The sequence below is a fragment of the Hyla sarda genome, chromosome 4 (assembly GCF_029499605.1).
Source record: "Hyla sarda isolate aHylSar1 chromosome 4, aHylSar1.hap1, whole genome shotgun sequence".
Taxonomy (NCBI): Eukaryota; Metazoa; Chordata; class Amphibia; order Anura; family Hylidae; genus Hyla; species Hyla sarda.
In genome coordinates this window covers 96,701,714-96,720,591 of record NC_079192.1, presented here as the reverse complement: position 1 = coordinate 96,720,591, position 18,878 = coordinate 96,701,714, and the positions used below count along the sequence as shown (strand labels likewise).

The 18,878-nt window shown below is 43.4% G+C and overlaps 1 protein-coding gene across 8 annotated transcripts in view; it reads right to left on the bottom strand.

The window, feature by feature from the left end:
* The window catches only part of LCTL (lactase like), a 91,275-nt gene that overhangs the window by 7,050 nt on the left and 65,347 nt on the right, over nt 1-18,878 (bottom strand). For all 8 annotated transcript variants that reach the window (XM_056571670.1, XM_056571668.1, XM_056571672.1 and 5 more), the window contains 6 exons: nt 11,382-11,491; nt 9,417-9,545; nt 9,188-9,283; nt 6,675-6,729; nt 3,574-3,735; nt 3,191-3,465 (listed from right to left, as the gene is read on the bottom strand). In XM_056571670.1, the coding sequence (XP_056427645.1) occupies nt 3,191-3,465; nt 3,574-3,735; nt 6,675-6,729; nt 9,188-9,283; nt 9,417-9,545; nt 11,382-11,491 (827 nt within the window). The remainder of the gene's footprint in view (nt 1-3,190; nt 3,466-3,573; nt 3,736-6,674; nt 6,730-9,187; nt 9,284-9,416; nt 9,546-11,381; nt 11,492-18,878) is intronic.

The following is an 18,878-nucleotide window of genomic DNA, read 5'->3' as shown; positions in this document are numbered from 1 at the left end:
CAACTGGTTCAGTCTGTACTGGCCTCACTCTGTATCTCCGGCCTATCAAGTGTTACATGATATCACTGTGTGCCCTGGTTTTGGCTTTAAAAAAAAACTCCATCAAAATGACATATGTGAAAGCACTATCAGGTTAGGTCCACATGCAATATTGTGTTCAATATTTTTAGCCAAAACCAGTAGAATAAAACTATAACATTTTGGAAAATGGAAAGATTTGCACTGTTGTCTAAGTTTTGGCCCCACTCTGATCAAAACATGATGGGGAAATATTTAAAACATTTCACACGACTTGAAAATATAGTGTGATTTTGTGCCAAATATTTGGCAATAAACTCAGAAAAAAGTGGCACAAAAATCACACTACATTTTCAAAGGAGATTACACTGAAAAAAAAGCTTACATGATGCACTCTAGTTCTGATAAAGTGGGAATGTTGTCGGATTTAGTCTAGATTATAGAACATTTTCAAAAGCTCTTACTCGTGCCTACATAAAAATTCTGGCACAAAGTTTAAACTACTTTTGTAATGGTGTGAAAATGTTTTTAGCAAATGAGCTAAATCATAGAACTCTAAAGAATGCTATAATACTATCTCACAATCTCGTTATGGCGCAAAATAGAAACAGGTCTGTGTTTTTAGACACGAGGAACCAATTTCCTAGTGATAATAGAGAGATATCAAATCATAGGGGGGACATGTATCAAAGATTTTACCCCTGTTTGGTGTGTATTTTTTTGCGCAAGCCCTTTTTTTGCGCAATTTTTTTGCGCACGTTTTGGTAGAGCATGTCCTCCAGATGTGGCTGAATCAGGGTACCTTGGAGTGACATCTATAGTACACATGGATTTATTAACTGCGTACTTTTTTTTTTACACCAAAAATTTTGCCGCAAGAGCTCTTTTTTTTGCGCAAATATAAGCCGTCTTGGACTTAACGTAGCAAGATGCTCTAAATCATTGATTCTATTTTCCAAAGAGTGGATTTAGGAGATTACTATATTTACCCGCAATTTATGAAGCTCATTGCACTTGATTGATAAATTTAGCGCTTCTGCACATAATTTAGAATTCGGGAAAAGGGGTAAAATGCTTCTACCATACACAAATAATGATACATGTCCCCCAAGATGTATATAAAACACAACCCTTATTGTTTATTGAATAAGGACAAGTGTGAAGATGTCCCTATAGAAAGTTTAATGCTCTATAACTCATTGATATGAACATTGATCCGTACACATAGCTGCCTGACTGTCAAAGCACTAGAGCGGTGATCCACTGCAGTGCTGCTGTTCTGAATTTTTAGGGATTTCAAGTTGTAGTGTAAGAAAGATATACAAACTCACGCCTATGAATTTAGAGTAACACAAGAGGACAGTGTCCAAAAATATTTCAGCTGTGGCCTATTGGGAATCAAGTTATCCCATTCCAGGAATTTTTTTATTTGACTATGCTGCAGTGGCTGTAAAGTTAGTGTAGTTCATAATATAGTGTCTGTACCTGTGAATTATGGTGGTCTCACAATTCTTCTGTAATTATCACCCCAATATTTATTTTTAACAGCATTCAAAATTACTCAGGTCTTGGGATTTCCCAGGTTGCAATGCGTCAAGACCTGACATCACTAGTCAGGTGATCAGAGGGAGCCTGTCCTGTTTCAATGGGTGGAGTGACTGCTGGGTGGGAGAGAGATCTTTTTGCAACAGCTGTAGGCACCCTGGTTAGAAAACACTGATCTATTGCACTGAGGGGAACCCAGGTTTGTTTCAATGGGTAGGGTGCCTGATGTGTGGGAGGGAGGAAAGTGACCTCATACTTACAAACTATGAAACTATGGGATGTGTAGTTTAGAGAATGAAATTCAACAGGAAATACCCAGTTCTGGCAGATACGTACTGCTAAAATCACCTTATGGTGGATTACCCTTTTAACTCTATATCAACCAGGAGAACAATAGGGAGAAATATCAGTGTAGCAGATAGGGCCAGTGGACCATTCCGGGGCTTCTTTATAATCATTAGTCCACTACGAAGTCATGAGCTATCTGCCACACTGATATTTATCCCTATTAATATGGAGTTAACTTGGCCTCAGTTGCCATAATTTTGGACACTGTCCTCTTGTGTTTTACTCTAAATTCATAGGCATGAGTTAGTATAGGTACGATTTCTAAACTAACACACAACCCCTCATGTAAGTAACAAATCCCACGCAAAACTAGGATGTACAAACACGAAAAAATGTTTATGGGATTTCAAAATAAACTTTATTATTGCAATGGATAAAATCACAAAGTATACAGAAATGTACTCTGGAAACCAGGGATACAGAGAGGTAACCAGTATGACACTGGAACAAAAGTAAGGGGTCACATAATGTAGATGACTAGTGTTAGCTTAGTACAAGCAGGGCAGGTGCCGGAAGAAGCCAGTCCTTGGCGAAACGTTGGGTGGGAAGGGCCCACGTCTCATTACTCCTTTGTTCACTTGGTAATTATTCAGGCTTTTATGGGTTGTTCACTATATGTAATGTGCTGTTATTACTTTTTATGTGCACCTGCGCTGCTTGTACTAAGATAACACTAGTCATCTACATTATGTGAGCCCTTACTTTTGTTCCAGTGTCATACTGGTTACCTCTCTGTATCCCTGGTTTCCAGGGTACATTTCTGTATACTTTTTATGTGATTTTAGCCATTGCAATAATAAAGTTTATTTTGGAATCCCATAAACGTTTTTTCGTGTTTGTATATCCTAGGTACGATTTCTTACACTACAGCTTGAGATCACTAACAGTAGTGTTATAGAAGCACTGTGGTGGGTCACCGCTCTAGTGTTTTGACAGTCAGTTGGCTAGGTATACGGCTCGAGGTGCATATCAATGAGTTCTAGAGCATGGTAATTTTAAACTTACTATAGGGACACCTTCACACTCGTTCTTATTCAATAAAGGTTACGTTATATGTACACTTATATTTTGATACCTCCATAGTATCACTAGAAAATTGGTCCTTTATGTGTCTGGTAACACAGACCTGTTGTAAATAAGCATTAATTGATATCACCTGTTAGTGATAGTTGGTCCATTATGTGGTATTAGTTTAGTGGTCCAAAACCTCACATATTTGTCACACAGGTGTTTGTTAACCAAGCCCTGATCTCTAAGCATATTAACATTTATAAATTACCTTCACAAAATTCAGTAGTCTCCGGAAGCCCCAGGGGACAGAGTACAGCCACTTTGATTCTGGCTCAGGCCACTTGGGGTCCACCAGCTCTATCAGGTCTTGGTCTGTAAAGTAACTTGGCCCCTGTGTGGATGGGAAGTTTCTGCTTGTGATATATCTGGTGGTAAAGTGACCTAACCCAAGAAAGTCACTTGTACCTTTAATATAAGCCTTCTCCTGAGAGGTAAATATAGGAAGTCTTGACATCCCCAGACCCTGCTGCGCGCTCTTCTGGCCTGTCAGTAAAGAGACATATTACACAGGAAATTGGGAACACATCCTTGTAATGTTTTCTAATTGAGCCAGCAGGACATAAGACATTGCCAGTCTACTGTCTCACTTACCTATATATTCTTTCATGATCTGGGGGTAGTCTCCATTGTAAAAAGGATTTGCAAACCATCCAAAATTAAACTGCACAAATCTTTCTGCAGCCTCAATGTCCTTCTGACTGGAGATATCTACTGGTTCTCCCCACTCTGTAGTCAGCGAGATCCCAATCATTCCTGAAGAAGAGGGATGGTAGAAACATACCGTAATACAACTGCTTAAAACTAGAGATGAGCGAAGTTACAGTGATTCGATTCGTCACGAACTTCTCGGCTCGGCGTTTGCTGACTTTAGCCTGCATAAATTAGTTCAGCTTTCAGGTGCTCCGGTGGGCTGGAAAAGGTGAATACAGTCCTAGGAGAGAGTCTCCAGCCCACCGGAGCACATGAACTCATTTATGCAGGCTAAAGTCAGCACCTGCCGAGCCGAGAAGTTCGTGACAAATCGAATTACTGTAACTTCGCTCATCTCTACTTAAAACAAAAGACTGTCTTTACCGTACACCTGTAATAACATCACACATTGGATTTAGGATGGTAAAATTCTACATTTTTATGTAGAATGATGCTGAACTAAAGTATATGCTAAAAACTGAAAAGGAATGTATTATGTGTTCACCTACAGTGGTGCATAAAAGTATTTCGTCAGCCACCAATTGTGCAAGTTCTCCCACTTAAAAAAATGAGAGAGGCCTGTAATTATGAGACACATAATGAGAAAAAGAAAATCACTGTCTGATTTTTTAAGAATTTATTTGCAAATTATGGCTGGAAAATAAGTATTTGGTCTATAACAAAAGTTCATCTCAATACTTTGTTATATACATTTTGTTGGCAATGACAGAGGTCAAACATTTTCTGTAAATCTTCACAAGGTTTTCACACACTGTTGCTGCATTACTCCATGCAGATCTTCTCTAGAGCAGTGATGTTTTGGGGCTGTTGCTGGGCAACATGGACTTTCAACTCCCTCTAAAGGTTTTCCAAGGGGGTGAGATCTGAAGACTGGCTAGGCCACTCCAGGACCTTGAAATGTTTCTTACGAAGTCCCTCCTTTGTTGTCCGGGCAGTTTGTTTGGGATCCTTGTCATGCTGAAAGACCCAGCCACGTTTTATCTTCAATCTCACAATACATGACCCCATTCATTCTTTCCTTTACACGGATCAGTCGTCCTGGTGCCTTTGCAGAAAAAAAGCCCCAAAGCATGATGTTGTAACGAAGCAGGATGTGGATCCTCTAACCTGTGTGCTTGATGACTCAGACAGTATCGGGGAGCGGAGTCTAAGGTGCCGCTGGTCTTTACCAGAGCCCGCCACAAGGCAGGATGGGCTTGCTGCAGTAGGTGACACCCAGGTCGCTACCCCTGACACTGCTCAACCACACAGGTAGCTGGGCTAGGCGAGGTACAGAAGGATAAGGCAGTAGCATAGTTAAACATAGCAGATGGTCAAGGCAGGCGGCAAAGGTGTGAAGTCAAATAACGTAGCGGAAGGTTGGGATACACCGGTAAGACTAACAGGCTATAAGGGTCGCTTAATCTCAGGCTAGTGTCACTGAAGATCCGGCAGGGAAGTGTAGGAGGTGCAGGGACTTATAATGTGGTGTGAGGTGCAACAACTAATTATGGGCGTACTTTAAATTTCAGAGTTCCGGCGCACCCTAGGAGACGGGCCCGCGTGCGGGAGCTGAGACACAGAGGAGGAGGTAGCAGCGGAGCATGGTGAGTGACTGGCTGGATTCAGGGACCATGCGCTCACGGCCGGTACTTGCTGCTAGAGCACAGTGTATGACAGATGTTTCCACCCCCATGCTTCACAGTAGGTATGGTGTTCTTTGGATGCAATTCAGCATTCTTTCTCCTCCAAACACGATGAGTTGAGTTTTTACCCAAAAATTCTACTTTGGTTTCGTCTGACCATATGACATTCTCCCAATCCTCTTCTGGATCATCCAAAGGCTCTCTAGCAAAGTTCAGACAGGCCCGGACATGTACTGGTTTAAGCAGGGGGACACGTCTGGCACTGCATGATTTGAGTCCCTGGCGGCATAGTCTGTTACTGATGGTAGCCTTTAGGCCAATGTAGAGAAACCAGCACAGGATGAACACCAGAGTTGTGCAAGTAATCCACCCGCATGCCAAATACCGGGTTCAATCCATTTGAAGGGGAGGGGAGTATGATGGTAGCCTTTGTTACTTTGGTCCCAGCTCTCTGCAGATCATTCACTAGGTCCCCCTGTGTGGTCCTGGGATTTTTGCTCGCCGTTCTTTTGATCATTTTGACACCACAGGGTGAGATCTTGTGTAAAGCCCCAGATCGAGGGAGATTATCAGTGGTCTTGTATGTCTTCCATTTTCTAATAATTGCTCCCACAGTTGATTTCTGCACACCAAGCTGCTTGCCAATTGCAGATTTAGTCTTCCCCGCCTGGTGTAGGTCTACAATTTTGTTTCTGGTGTCCTTTGACAGCTCTTTGGTCTTGGCCATAGTAGAATTTGGAGTGTGACTGTTTGAGGTTGTGGACAGGTGTCTTTTATACTGATAACATGTTCAACAGGAGCCATTAATACAGGTAACGAGCAGAGGACAGAGGAGACTCTTAAAGAAGAAGTTACAGGTCTGTGAGAGCCAGAAATCTTGCTTGTTTGTAGGTGACCAAATACTTATTTTACCAAGGAGTTTAACAATAAATTCATTAGAAATCCAACAATGTGATTTCCTGTATTCTTTCCCCCATTCTGTCTCTCATAGTTGAGGTATACTTATGGTGAAAATTACAGGCCTCTCTCATCTTTTAAAGTGGGAGAACTTGCACAATTGGTGGCTGACTAAATACTTTTTTGCCCCACTGTATATAATGATGAAAGGCATGGTGTTCTATGGGAGTCAGAGAGTCAGTGGGGTCTGGGTATTGTGGCCACGCTTCCGTCACATGAATCCAGCCTAAGGCTGCAACTCTTCATCTTTAATAGGGCATACAACTGCAATCTAAACACACTTAGTGTAGGTTTATTCTAAAGCTTCAGAGCATAGAGTATTGTGCTATTGTTCTTCCAGTGATCATCAAGAACCATTAACAATCCTTCAGATTTTAGCATAATGTAGATGGTTCATACCTTTCTGCCTGCTGCGCCAATGTTTGTTATAACTGTGCCATACTCGGGCGTGTGCCTGCAATATATAAAGATCTGATTTAACAAAGACATTTCCCTTGTGTACAATGTGCATATTTATACGACTCTTTCCTATGACCTAGGTGTGCTCAAGGCTTACATAGATAATAATGCCATGCTTATGTTGCTTGCCGCTGCATTGTTACTCTAATCAGCCATTACATTAAAACTTCCTGCCCAATATTGTGCAGGTTCATCTTGTGTCACTAAAACAGCCCTGACCTGTCATAAGCTACAAAAGACCTCTAAAGATGAACTGTGTCGCTAATACAGTCAGTTAAAGTAACATCTACCTTGAATGCCAGGACAAGGGGTTTGCCAGCAGAACATTGGCCAGAGCATCACACTTCCTCCGCCGACTTGACATTTTCTCATATGGGCACTCGCATTTGCGCAGCCACATATGCATCAAGCTACGAAGCATTGGGTGCTGTAACACCTTTTTTCATAGCCAGTGTAACCTTTTACTGGGATTGAACCAGACAGGCTTGCTTTCTGCTCCCAACACTCTCAATGAACCTTGGGTGCTAATGACCCTGTTGCTGGTCTTGCATACCAAGAACACCCTACAAAATCTGTGATTCTTAAGATGCTGTTACCCACTCATCTTATCACAATTTGGTCAATGTGCCTTTAGATCCTTACACTCGATAATTTCCTGCTTTCTTATTAAAATTTAAGAATTGACTGTTTACCTGCTCCTCAATTATTCCTTCCCTTAAAGGGGTACCCCGCCCCTAGACATCTTATCCCCTATCCTTTGGATAGGGGATAAGATGTCTAGGGGTAGAGTACCCCTTTAACAGATACCATCAATATTATGTTCTTCATTTATCAATGGTTTTAATGTTCTGGCTGATCGGTGTATAGTGCTCAGCAGTATAAGTCTGTTGAAGCGTGGCAAATATGTACTCAGCAACATTGAAATTGCAGCACCAAAAAGGATAAGCAGTAAGGTAATGCAAATCCAGGAAGGGTCTACATATGATCACATATTCAAGCACCATCTTGGATGAAACATAGCCAGGGATTGGTCTGGAGATCATGTTGGCAATTCTATGAAAAGGTCTTCATGAGAGAACGTCACATCCGTCGTACACCTGCAATTATGGTGCTGGGTGAAATAATACAGTGGTCCTTCAACATACGATGGTAATCTGTTCCAAATGGACCACCGTTTGTTGAAACCATTGCATGTTGAGGGATCCGTGGAATGTAAGGTATAGGACAGTGGTCTACAACCTTCCGACCTCCAGATGTTGCAAAACTACAACACCCAGCATGCCCGGACAGCCAACGTCTGTCCGAGCATGCTGGGAGTTGTAGTTTTGCAACATCTGGAGGTCCGCAGGTTGAAAACCACTGGTATTGGAGGTTATACTCATGTGTCCCCGCCGCTCCGGACCGTCACCACTGCCCTGGATGTCGCCTTTCATCGCTGTCGCCGTGTCCCCGGGGTGTCCTGCTTCCTCGGCATCCTCGCTCTCCGTCGCTGCCATCATGTCGCTACGCATGCCGCTCCTAATGGATGACGGGACGGTGTGCGCAGAGACGTGATGACGACGATGGAGAGCGCCTACGATGCTGGGGATCCCGAAGAGGATGCGCCGAAGCCCCGAGGATAGGTAAGTGATCGTCAGCGGACCACACGGGGCACCGTAAACGGCTATCCGGTGGCAGCTGAAGCAGTCTGCGCTGCCGGATACCCTTTTATGTGATGGCCCCGACATAAAAAAGCATCGTATGTTGATGCTGCCTTCAACATGTGATGGCCTCTGAGAGACCATCGTATGTTGAAATGATCGTATGTCGGGGGGTCACTGTATATAGTTGCCAGACCCCTCCATTCTTCATTCCAGGTGCGCTAATTGCCTGGCATTACATTGATTTGGTTATAGAACCAATGGTACAGCCATTTCTCCAAAGTGTCCCAGGAGTCATTTTTCAACACTACAACACCAGACTGCACGTTGCTCGTGTTACTGTGGGCAACCTGTGGGGCCTAAACTTGATACCATGGGCTGCAGAGTCTCAGAACTTGTCTGTCATCATTCACATCTGGGGTGTCATTGGTCCCCAATTGTAAAGTGATCTGCCAGCGGTGGATCTCGAGGATTTGCATGCCCCAGTGCATTCAGGGTGGCAAAACATTCCTTAGTGAACCATTAATAGCCTCACTGATAGCATGACAAAGCATGTAAATATGTGTATTTCTGCACTTGACCCATATGAGATGTTTTGAATATTTTCTTTCCATTTTTTTAAAATAATTTACATATCATTAACATGTCTATCAATCTGAGATTTCTATAATTTTGTAACTTTTCCTTCTTGGTGTCATTTCAGTGTTGAGGAGAGTAAATAATACTAATATCTTTAAAGAACATCCAGTCATGTATTTCCATCTCCTCTTCTGTTTCTGGGTAATGTAGCAATATATGGAGTCCGTCACTAACCTTAATAAGGTGGTGGGCAGCCTTATATACTCCAGTCCCTCTTAGCTTCAGGCCTGGTGCATGTTCTCCTGTCTCATATCCTTCAACAGCAATTGACTAAAAGATAAAGCAGTATTTTCTATAAAATTGTACCTTTATCTAGGAATAATGATAATCTAGCATGATCTGGATCCCATATATAGTGCTATATGAAATGGTGATGTAATTATTTCTTGCCGGTATTACGTACCCAAGGATTGCTGAATGTGATCCAATATTTCACTCGATCTCCATATTTATCGAAGCATAAATTAGCATAGTCATTAAAGTAAGTGATCATGGTGATGTTCTGCCATCCGCTGAACTTTTCCTGCAGGGTCTAACAGATCACATACGCGATATCAGACGCCATAACCTTGTAAGAATTGCCAGTTAGAGATGTAAATTGACTTGAAGACACACGTCTTATCCTGATATGGAGATTCTACACAGGAAATTGTTAATGTTCATATTTTTCTGGATGCTTATTCTAATACAGTATACAATGTCATGTGGTTCAGGGCAATCTGGCACTAATCCATTCGTTTTATTTCATCGGAAGGCGGGCATAGTCAAGACTTTCTCCAAGGATCTTATTGTTAACATGAATTTGTCATTTCTAAAGTGATAAAAGACTGAAATAAAAGTTCACTTTTTATTCAGTTCAATAAGATACATGGTAAAGCTCTGTTCACACATTGTTTGTAAACTATATTCAGCACATGTGCCAAATATATCCATAGGGTCCAGCTGTAGTGTGTGCCTTTTAACATACCGTTTTTTTTTTTTTTGCTGAACTGAATAGCAAAGAAGACTTGCAATTCCTTGCAGAGGCATACAGTAAAAAATGGACAAAACAAAGTATAGGTCACTGCCTTCCTTTGGAGCTATGTTTCAAGAAATCCTCCCAACATGTACCTCTGACATAACAATGTGTAGACAAAGCCTGAGGCTAAATTCACACGGTGGAATTCCTCATCAAATTAAAACCCAATAGACTTCAATGGGGTTCCGCACTCCCATTCACACTTCAGATTTTGCGCATGCGGATTCCGCACCAATTCCGAAACAAGCCAGAAAATGAATGTGGACGTAGATTTGGTGTGAATGTGTGGAAACTCTGCCTTGTGAATATAAGCTAAGTGCACATCTGCGTCAGAGCTGTTCACAGAGTCCATTCAAATAGTGGGACCTGAGCAAAGAAAAATACCACAAGAAGTATTTTCTTTATGCCCAAATCCTGCTATTTAATGGACACCAGACAGACTCCCATTAAAGTCAATGGGGTCCATAGGTGTTCGTTGTGCAGTGGACAGTCCTGCTCAGTTTTTTCTCTTGTCATGAACAGTCTCTGTGCGGGAGTGTCTCTTTGATGTATCGATGATTAGTGGAACTAACTTTGTAGTAGGTTGATCCAGGGTTTCATCCAATTGTCAGTAAGGGGTTAAATGGGTAACTCCACTGACCAGCGCGCGGAACTAAATGTGACGTCACAGCCGTCATGCCCCCTCCCATAGACTTACATTGAGGGTGTGTGGTCATGATGTCACGAGGGGGCGTGACCGACCCCTGCAGCGCGAACATAGCGTTCGGAACATTTTGTTTCGAATGCTGGCCAGTGGAGTGCCCCTTTTAAAGAGCTTTCCAAGCAAAATTTATTGATGACCTATCCTCGGGATAGGCAAACAGTATCAAATTGGTGGCGTGCCTGGCACCCCAATCAGTCAGCTGTTTAGCAGAGCTTTGGGGGTGAGATTTACCAAAACCTGTGTAGAGGAAGAGAGGTGCAGTTGTCCATAGCAACCAGTCAGATTGCTTCTTTCATTTTTAAAGAGGCCTATTAAAAATGAAAGAAGCAATCTGGTTGCTATGGGCAACTGCACCACTCTTCCTATACACAGGTTTTGGTAAATCCCCCTTTGGTTTCCAAATACACTGAGAACAGAGCCAGATGCAGAACTGACATGTTGGTTTCACCTCACACTTTGTTACATTGAAGATAAGCTAAAGATAGAGGTGTCTGGATGCAGCTTATTCTTCCTGCATATTGATATAAACATACGTGTTCAGGTGAGCATGCAGGTTGTGGTTACCTATACAGGTTTTCATAGGTTTTTGCTATATAAAACTATGTATCTGTGCATGTAAACTGGGCACCAATGCAGAATAGGCCTACCTGTGGTAAGTCCCAGTGGTATAAGGTGATTACTGGAGTGATCTTATTTTCAAGAAGAACATTGATCAAATCGCTGTAGTATTTTATTCCCATCTCATTAACACCTTCAGCTGTGGAAACAAATGTGGGGCAATTTACATCACATAATATGCACCATCACCATTCTGCTGGGTTCACATGTTGCAGCTGTGGGGTAGTAGATTGTGGTGACTGTAAAAAACACTTGGCAAAACCCCATGAGGCTTACAGTGAAATACATAAAAATCATGGGGGGGATTTATTAAACATCTGGAAATCTGGACACTAATTGGTTGCTATACAACTGCACCACTTTTGGCTGCACAAGGTTTGGTAAATCTCCCCCTATGTCTTTCACCTACACATGCAGAAAAACTACAGCATTAAAGGGGTATTTCGGCTTTATACAACTTATCCCCTATCCAAGGGATAGGGGATAAGATGTATGATCGCTGGGGTCCCGCCGCCGGGAATCCCCACGATCTCGGTGCCGCCCCGGCATTCTGTGCCGGGTGCTGCCTCCAAGACGGGGATGTGACGTCACGGCCCTGCCTCCTAGTGATGTCATGCCACGCCCCTCCATTCATGTCTATGGGAGGGGGCGGTGGGACCCCTGCAATCATACATCTTATCCCCTATCCTTTGGATAGGGGATAAGATGTATAAAGCTGAAATACCACTTTAAACTTTGAACGACAACACTAGGGTTTCACATGGACTTTCCCCTCAAGCAAAACTACTATAACAGCAGCAACAACCACCACAGGTCATAAATCATAGCATCTTCCCTGGCATTGTGCCAAAACACTCCATCCCAAACAGATCCCATTGGCCAAGATGGTCGGGACTGTGCAGAACCCTCTCAGTACCATGACAATCACTGAAAAAGATGGACGCGGTTTACATCAGTCACAGATAACTTATCAATAAAAGGAACCTGTCCTGTTGACAGTACAGACCAACTCGCTATAGAGCAGGAGTAGCTGTGAATTGATAGTGGATCCTGCATGTCACCCAGTCAGAGGCCATATGCACAGCAGAGGTGAGTGGATTAAGCATGTTGGGGTCCCATCCGACAAGAGGCCACCTCCGCGTGGTGGATGGGGGACATGTTTTGATCAATAAGTGTGCCATTTTTTGACCAAGAGTGCTGCTGCAACCTTCCTTTTTGTATACTTTGTATTTGCCACAGCAGCGTGCACCCATGTATTAGGTATTTGTGCTGGCTATTTTTCTTTTTTGTGTTTTTGCTTTGCAAGCTGAGAAGGGTGGTTTATAGTTTTGTGGGAGAAATTCTAGAAAAATATTGTCATACATTCATGTAACTTTCTGGTCATTCTGGGCTAAGTATTGAAGTAGGCGATGCTACTCAGAGATTGGTAGTTCTCTCAGCACACAGTTACAATACATTCAGAAAGGCTTTACATTTTTTCACATTTTGTTATGTTGCAGCCTTCTGGTATTATGAAAAAAATTAGTTTTCCCCATCAATATCTACTAAATACTTCATAATAAGAATTAAAAAAAAAAAAAAAAAAACATTTGGGAAATGTTTGGATATTTAGGAAAGAAATTCAATTTTGCATAGGCAAAACTATTTAGACCCTTTGCTATAACACTTGAAATTTTTAATCAAAGCTGACACTGCATAAATTGCATAGGAGTGCTTATAGCATTATATCGAGGCATGAAATATACTGCTGATTTCATTCATACATATTTATTTATTCGTATTTGCCCTTTAGGGGGTACTAGGATCTGTGTGTATGTTGGCCACAATTTAACACTGTGGTATGTAGTAAAATAATGTTAGAAAGTGGAACTTTAACCCCTTAAGGACCCAGCCCAAATATACCTTAAGGACCCGGCCATTTTTTTAACATCTGACCACTGTCACTTCAAGCATTAATAACTCTGGGATGCTTTTACCTTTTATTCTGATTCCGAGATTGTTTTTTCGTGACATATTCTACTTTATGTTAGCAGTAAAAGTTTGTCGATACTTGTATCATTTCTTGGTGAAAAATTCCAAAATATGATGAAAAAATTTAAAATTTAGCATTTTTTTAACTTTGAAGCTCTCTGCTTATAAGGAAAATCTATATTCCAAATAAATTATATATTGATTCACATATAAAATATGTCTACTTTATGTTTGCATCATAAAGTTGACAAGTTTTTACTTTTGAAAGACATCAGAGGGCTTCAAAGTTCAGCAGCAATTTTCCAATTTTTCACAAAATTTTCAAAATTTGATTTTTTCAGGGACCAGTTCTGTTTAGAAGTGGATTTGAGGGGCCTTCTTATTAGAAATACCCCATAAATGACACCATTATAAAAACTGCACCCCTCAAAGTATTCAAAATGACATTCAAAAGGTTTGTTAACCCTTTTGGTGTTTCACAGGAATAGCCGCAAGTTGAAGGAGAAAATTCAAAATCTTCATTTTTTACACTCGCATGTTCTTGTAAACCCAGTTTTTGCATTTTTACAAGGGGTAAAAAGAGAGAAATTTTCTTAAAATGTGTAACCCAATTTCTCTCGAGTAAGGACATACCTCATATGTGTATGTCAAGTGTTCGGCGGGCGCAGTAGAGGGCTCATAAGGGAAGGAGCGACAGTGGCATTTTGATGAGTGAGTTTTTCTGAAATGGTTTTTGGGGGGCATGTCACATTTAGGAAGCCCCTATGGTGCCAGAACAGCAAAAAAAAAACACATGGCATACCATTTTGGAAACTAGACCCCTTGAGGAACGTAACAAGGAATAAAGTGAGCCTTAATACCCCACAGGGGTTTCACGACTTTTGCATATGTAAAAAAAATATATATGTTTTTCACAAAAATGTGTGTTTCCCCCCAAATTTCCCATTTTTGCAAGGGTTAATAGCAGAAAATACCCCCCAAAATTTGTAACCCCATCTCTTATGAGTATGGAGGTACCCCATAAGTTGACCTGAAGTGCACTTTGGGCGAACTACAATGCTCAGAAGAGAAGGAGTCATATTTGGCTTTTTGAGAGCAAATTTTGCTCGGGGGGCATGTTGCATTTAGGAAGCCCCTATGGTGCCAGAACAGCAAAAAAAAAACACATGGCATACCATTTTGGAAACTAGACCCCTTGAGGAACGTAACAAGGAATAAAGTGAGCCTTAATACCCCACAGGGGTTTCACGACTTTTGCATATGTAAAAAAAATATATATTTTTTTCACAAAAATGTGTGTTTCCCCCCAAATTTCAAATTTTTGCAAGGGTTAATAGCAGAAAATACCCCCCCAAATTTGTAACTCCATCTCTTCTGAGTATGGAGGTACCCCATAAGTTGACCTGAAGTGCACTTCGGGTGAACTACAATGCTCAGAAGAGAAGGAGTCATATTTGGCTTTTTGAGAGCAAATTTTGCTCGGGGGGCATGTTGCATTTAGGAAGCCCCTATGGTGCGAGAACAGCAAAAAAAAAAACACATGGCATACCATTTTGGAAACTAGACCCCTTGAGGAACGTAACAAGGAATAAAGTGAGCCTTAATACCTCACAGGGGTTTCACGACTTTTGCATATGTAAAAAAAATATATATTTTTTTCACTAAAATGTGTGTTTCCCCCCAAATTTCACATTTTTGCAAGGGTTAATAGCATAAAATACCCCCCAAAATTTGTAACCCCATTTCTTCTGAGTATGGAGGTACCCCATAAGTGGATGTCAAATGCACTGCAGGAGCGCTACAATGCTCAGAAGAGAAAGAGTCACATTTGCTAATTTTGCTGAAATGGGGGGGGGGGGGGGGGGGGGGCATGTCGCATTTACTGCCAGAAAAGCAAAAAATGTAAATACATTTCTTTGGAAAAAGGACATACCTCATATCTGGGCGTAAAACAGATCTCCGGGTGCACACTGGTCACGGAGGAACAGGAGGGCAGTCAGGGGCCTTGAGCTTCTGCCTATGGAGCCAGAACAGTGGGACCCCCCCTCAAGGGGCATTATATGGGGTACGCTAATAACTAACAAGGGGTACAGTGGGACATAAAAGGATAAAACAGGTTATGTTCCCAGAATGATGACCCAGAGCATAGCCAAAACTAAAAAATATGCCCACCCCAAACCCTATGCTCTGAATCATCATTCTGGGAATGTGATGTGTATGGCCGTCCCTAACCTGTTGCCTCAAATGCGCACCCCGCTCAGGTGGAGATAGAGAGCACTGCACATTTGAGGCAACATAAAAAGTCCCCGATGATAGTGACTCAGTGACCCATGACCCAGAGAAAAAAATACCCCCAGAGGTCTTATCAGTTTTTTTTTTTTTTTTTATGAGAGTTTTTTGGGCAATTTAGTGGTTTTATGGGGTTAAAACTTGGAATGTACTCTGGACTTGGTACATTGGGGTCAAATTATGGAAAATTAAAATGAAAAGGGAAAATTTAGTACTGCATGGAAGTGTGATACTCCTTGAAGCAGTTTTTAATGCAGAGGCCCGGATGATCAGGGCAAGTGTCACATTGATAGGTGGTGTCCTTCCGTATCCCCCTCCTGTTACACACTCTGCATTTTTTCTGGGATCGTCCCTTCTTTCCAGTGTGGGGGACCTCACCTGGAAAGTGTTGGCCTGGGACGATCCTGGCACCTATTACTCCAGTTCCTTCTGAACTCCGGCCTGCTCTTTCCCGGTCAGCAAAGATCAGGACCTTTAGGACTTCTTCTTGGAACTGAAGGTATGTCCCTGTGTTGCCAGCGTTCTGGTACAGTACAAAAGAGTTGTACATGGCAACCTGTACCAAGTAGACCGCAACTTTCTTGTACCATACACGTGTTTTCCGCATGGCGTTATATGGCTTCAGGATTTGATCAGAAAGATCAACTCCCCCCATATACCGATTGTAGTCCAGAATACAATCGGGCTTGAGGACCGTTGTTGTGGTACCTCGCACAGGGACAGGTGAGCTGCCGTTACCATGAATAGTGGTCAGCATAAGGACATCCCTCTTATCCTTATACTTGACCAGCAACAGGTTTTCATGGGTAAGGGCACGGGACTCACCCTTGGGCATAGGTGTCTGAACAAAATTTAGAGGGAGGCCTCTCTGATTCTTCCGCACGGTCCCACAAGCGGACGTCGATCTGGCGGCAAGGGATGTGAAGAGAGGGATGCTGGTATAAAAGTTGTCCACGTACACGTGGTAACCCTTATCCAGCAATGGGTACATAAGGTCCCAAACGATTTTCCCGCTAACACCCAGAGTGGGGGAACAATCTGGGGGTTCAATACGGGAATCTCGTCCCTCATACACCCTAAACTTGAGAGTGTACCCGGAGGTACTCTCACAAAGTTTATATAGCTTCACGCCATATCGCGCCCGCTTCGAGGGAATATACTGGCGGAAGATGAGTCTCCCCTTAAAACTGATGAGAGACTCATCTACAGAGAGCTCCCTAAGCGGTACATAGGCCTCCAAAAATTTGGCCCCAAAGTGATCGATGACCGGCCTCACTTTGTAAAGCCGGTCATAGGTGGGATCACTTCGGGGTGGACATGCCGCATTATCTGCATAATGCAGGCATTTCCGAATGGCCTCGAACCGCTTCCGTGCCATGGCCATACTGTACAGCGGGGTCTGGTATAGGACGTCCCCGCTCCAGTACTGCCTGACACTTGGCTTTTTGATCAGGCCCATGTGCAGCAAGAGGCCCCAAAATGTCCTCATTTCTGCTGCACTGACAGCGTACCATTCATTGGACCTGGCCAAAAAAGAATCAGGGTGGTGGGCGATGAACTGCCTGGAGTACAGATTCGTCTGCTCCACCATGTGATTGACCAGGCTCTCACTGAAAAAATAACTGAAAAAGTCAAATTCAGTGAATCCAGCCGTGTCAATCCGGATTCCGGAGTCGCCAACAAACTCCGGAATCCGTGGCTGATAACCCTCTGGGGGTCTCCAGACAGGTTCACCGGAAGGGAGCTCCGGTAAAATTGCCTGGGGGGTCGGACTCCTAGTACGAGCGGCATCACCACTCGCACTAGTGCCAGCCACTGGGGCACTTTCATGGGGGGTGAGTGGCCTCGCCTGGCGGCGTCTCCGCCGCCGTGCAGGGGGCTCATCATCAGTACTAGATGATGAGGAGGACGATGAAGAACACAGGAATGTTGGATCTTCATCGTCCTCACTGACAGATTCGGAGTCGGAGGCAAGAAAAGCGTATGCCTCCGCTACCGAAAATGCCCGGCGAGCCATCGCCTTTTTCTACGGTGGCGGGGGGCGGTGGTGGGGGAGAGGGGTGGGAGGGGGTGTGTGTGGGGGGTGGCGGGGATGTATGTAGTGTGTGTGCTTGGTGTATACTATATATATAACGGTGTGTGATTAGAAATCACACACCGTTATATGAACAAAAATAAACAGCTGCGGCCAAAAAAAAAAGGGGGGCCAAATGCAGCGCCCTGAACCCCTAATAGGGCCCAGGTCAAGCTAAAAAATCTCAGGCAGACCCTTGGGGACCTATTAGGGGGTGGGTGGGGGGGGATTTTTTTTTTTACTTTTATTTTACTGTTTTACACTATTTTTTCCTACCTTTCCCTGGGGGTTTTTCTGTCCCTGCTCTATGGGGGATCGTCGGTCCTGAGGGGGCTCCAATCCTCACAGGGGGGGGTCCCTGGCACCTCCGAGCAACTTTGCCCGCTGACTGAACTCAGCTAACGGGCAGAGCTGCAAGAAGATGCAGTTAACCCCTCCCCCGCCGGCTGCTATTGGCTGGACGATCGTCCAGCCAATAGCAGCTCTCCTGGGGGGGTGACGAAATCGCCACCTCCCCATAGATACAGTGGGTGATAGGGGGTGTATTGTACACCCCCGATCACCTTGTATCTTCGGGTCAGCGGGTCACATGTGACCCGTATGACACGAATCGCGGCAGATCGTTAGTGTGAATTCACCAACGATCTGCCGCGATCGCCGACATGGGGGGGTCTAATGACCCCCCTGGGCATTTGCGCGGGATGCCTGCTGAACGATATCAGCAGGCATCCCGGTCCGGTCCCCGCCCGGCGCGCGGCGGGGACCGAAATTCCCACGGGCGTATGGATACGCCCTGGGTCCTTAAGTACCAGGACGTCAAGGCGTATCCATACGCCCTAGGTCCTTAAGTGGTTAAAGGGGAATTCAAGGAATTTTTTTTATTTGACTATGCTACAGGGGCTGTAAAGTTAGTGTAGTTCATAATATACTGTCTGTACCTGTGTGTGACGGTTTTCTCACAATTATTCTGTGATTTTCAACCCAATATTTTATTTTTACCAGCATACAAAATGACTGTTCTCTCAGATTTTTCCCAGCTTGCAATGCGGCTGAGACCTGACTCACTAGTCAGCTGATGACAGGGAGCCGGTCTGCTTCAATGGGTGGAGGGATCGCTTGGTGGGAGAGAGATCAATCTGCAACAGCTGTAGGTTGTATTCATATAGTTTTACCGGAAAAGATTTAGTAAAAC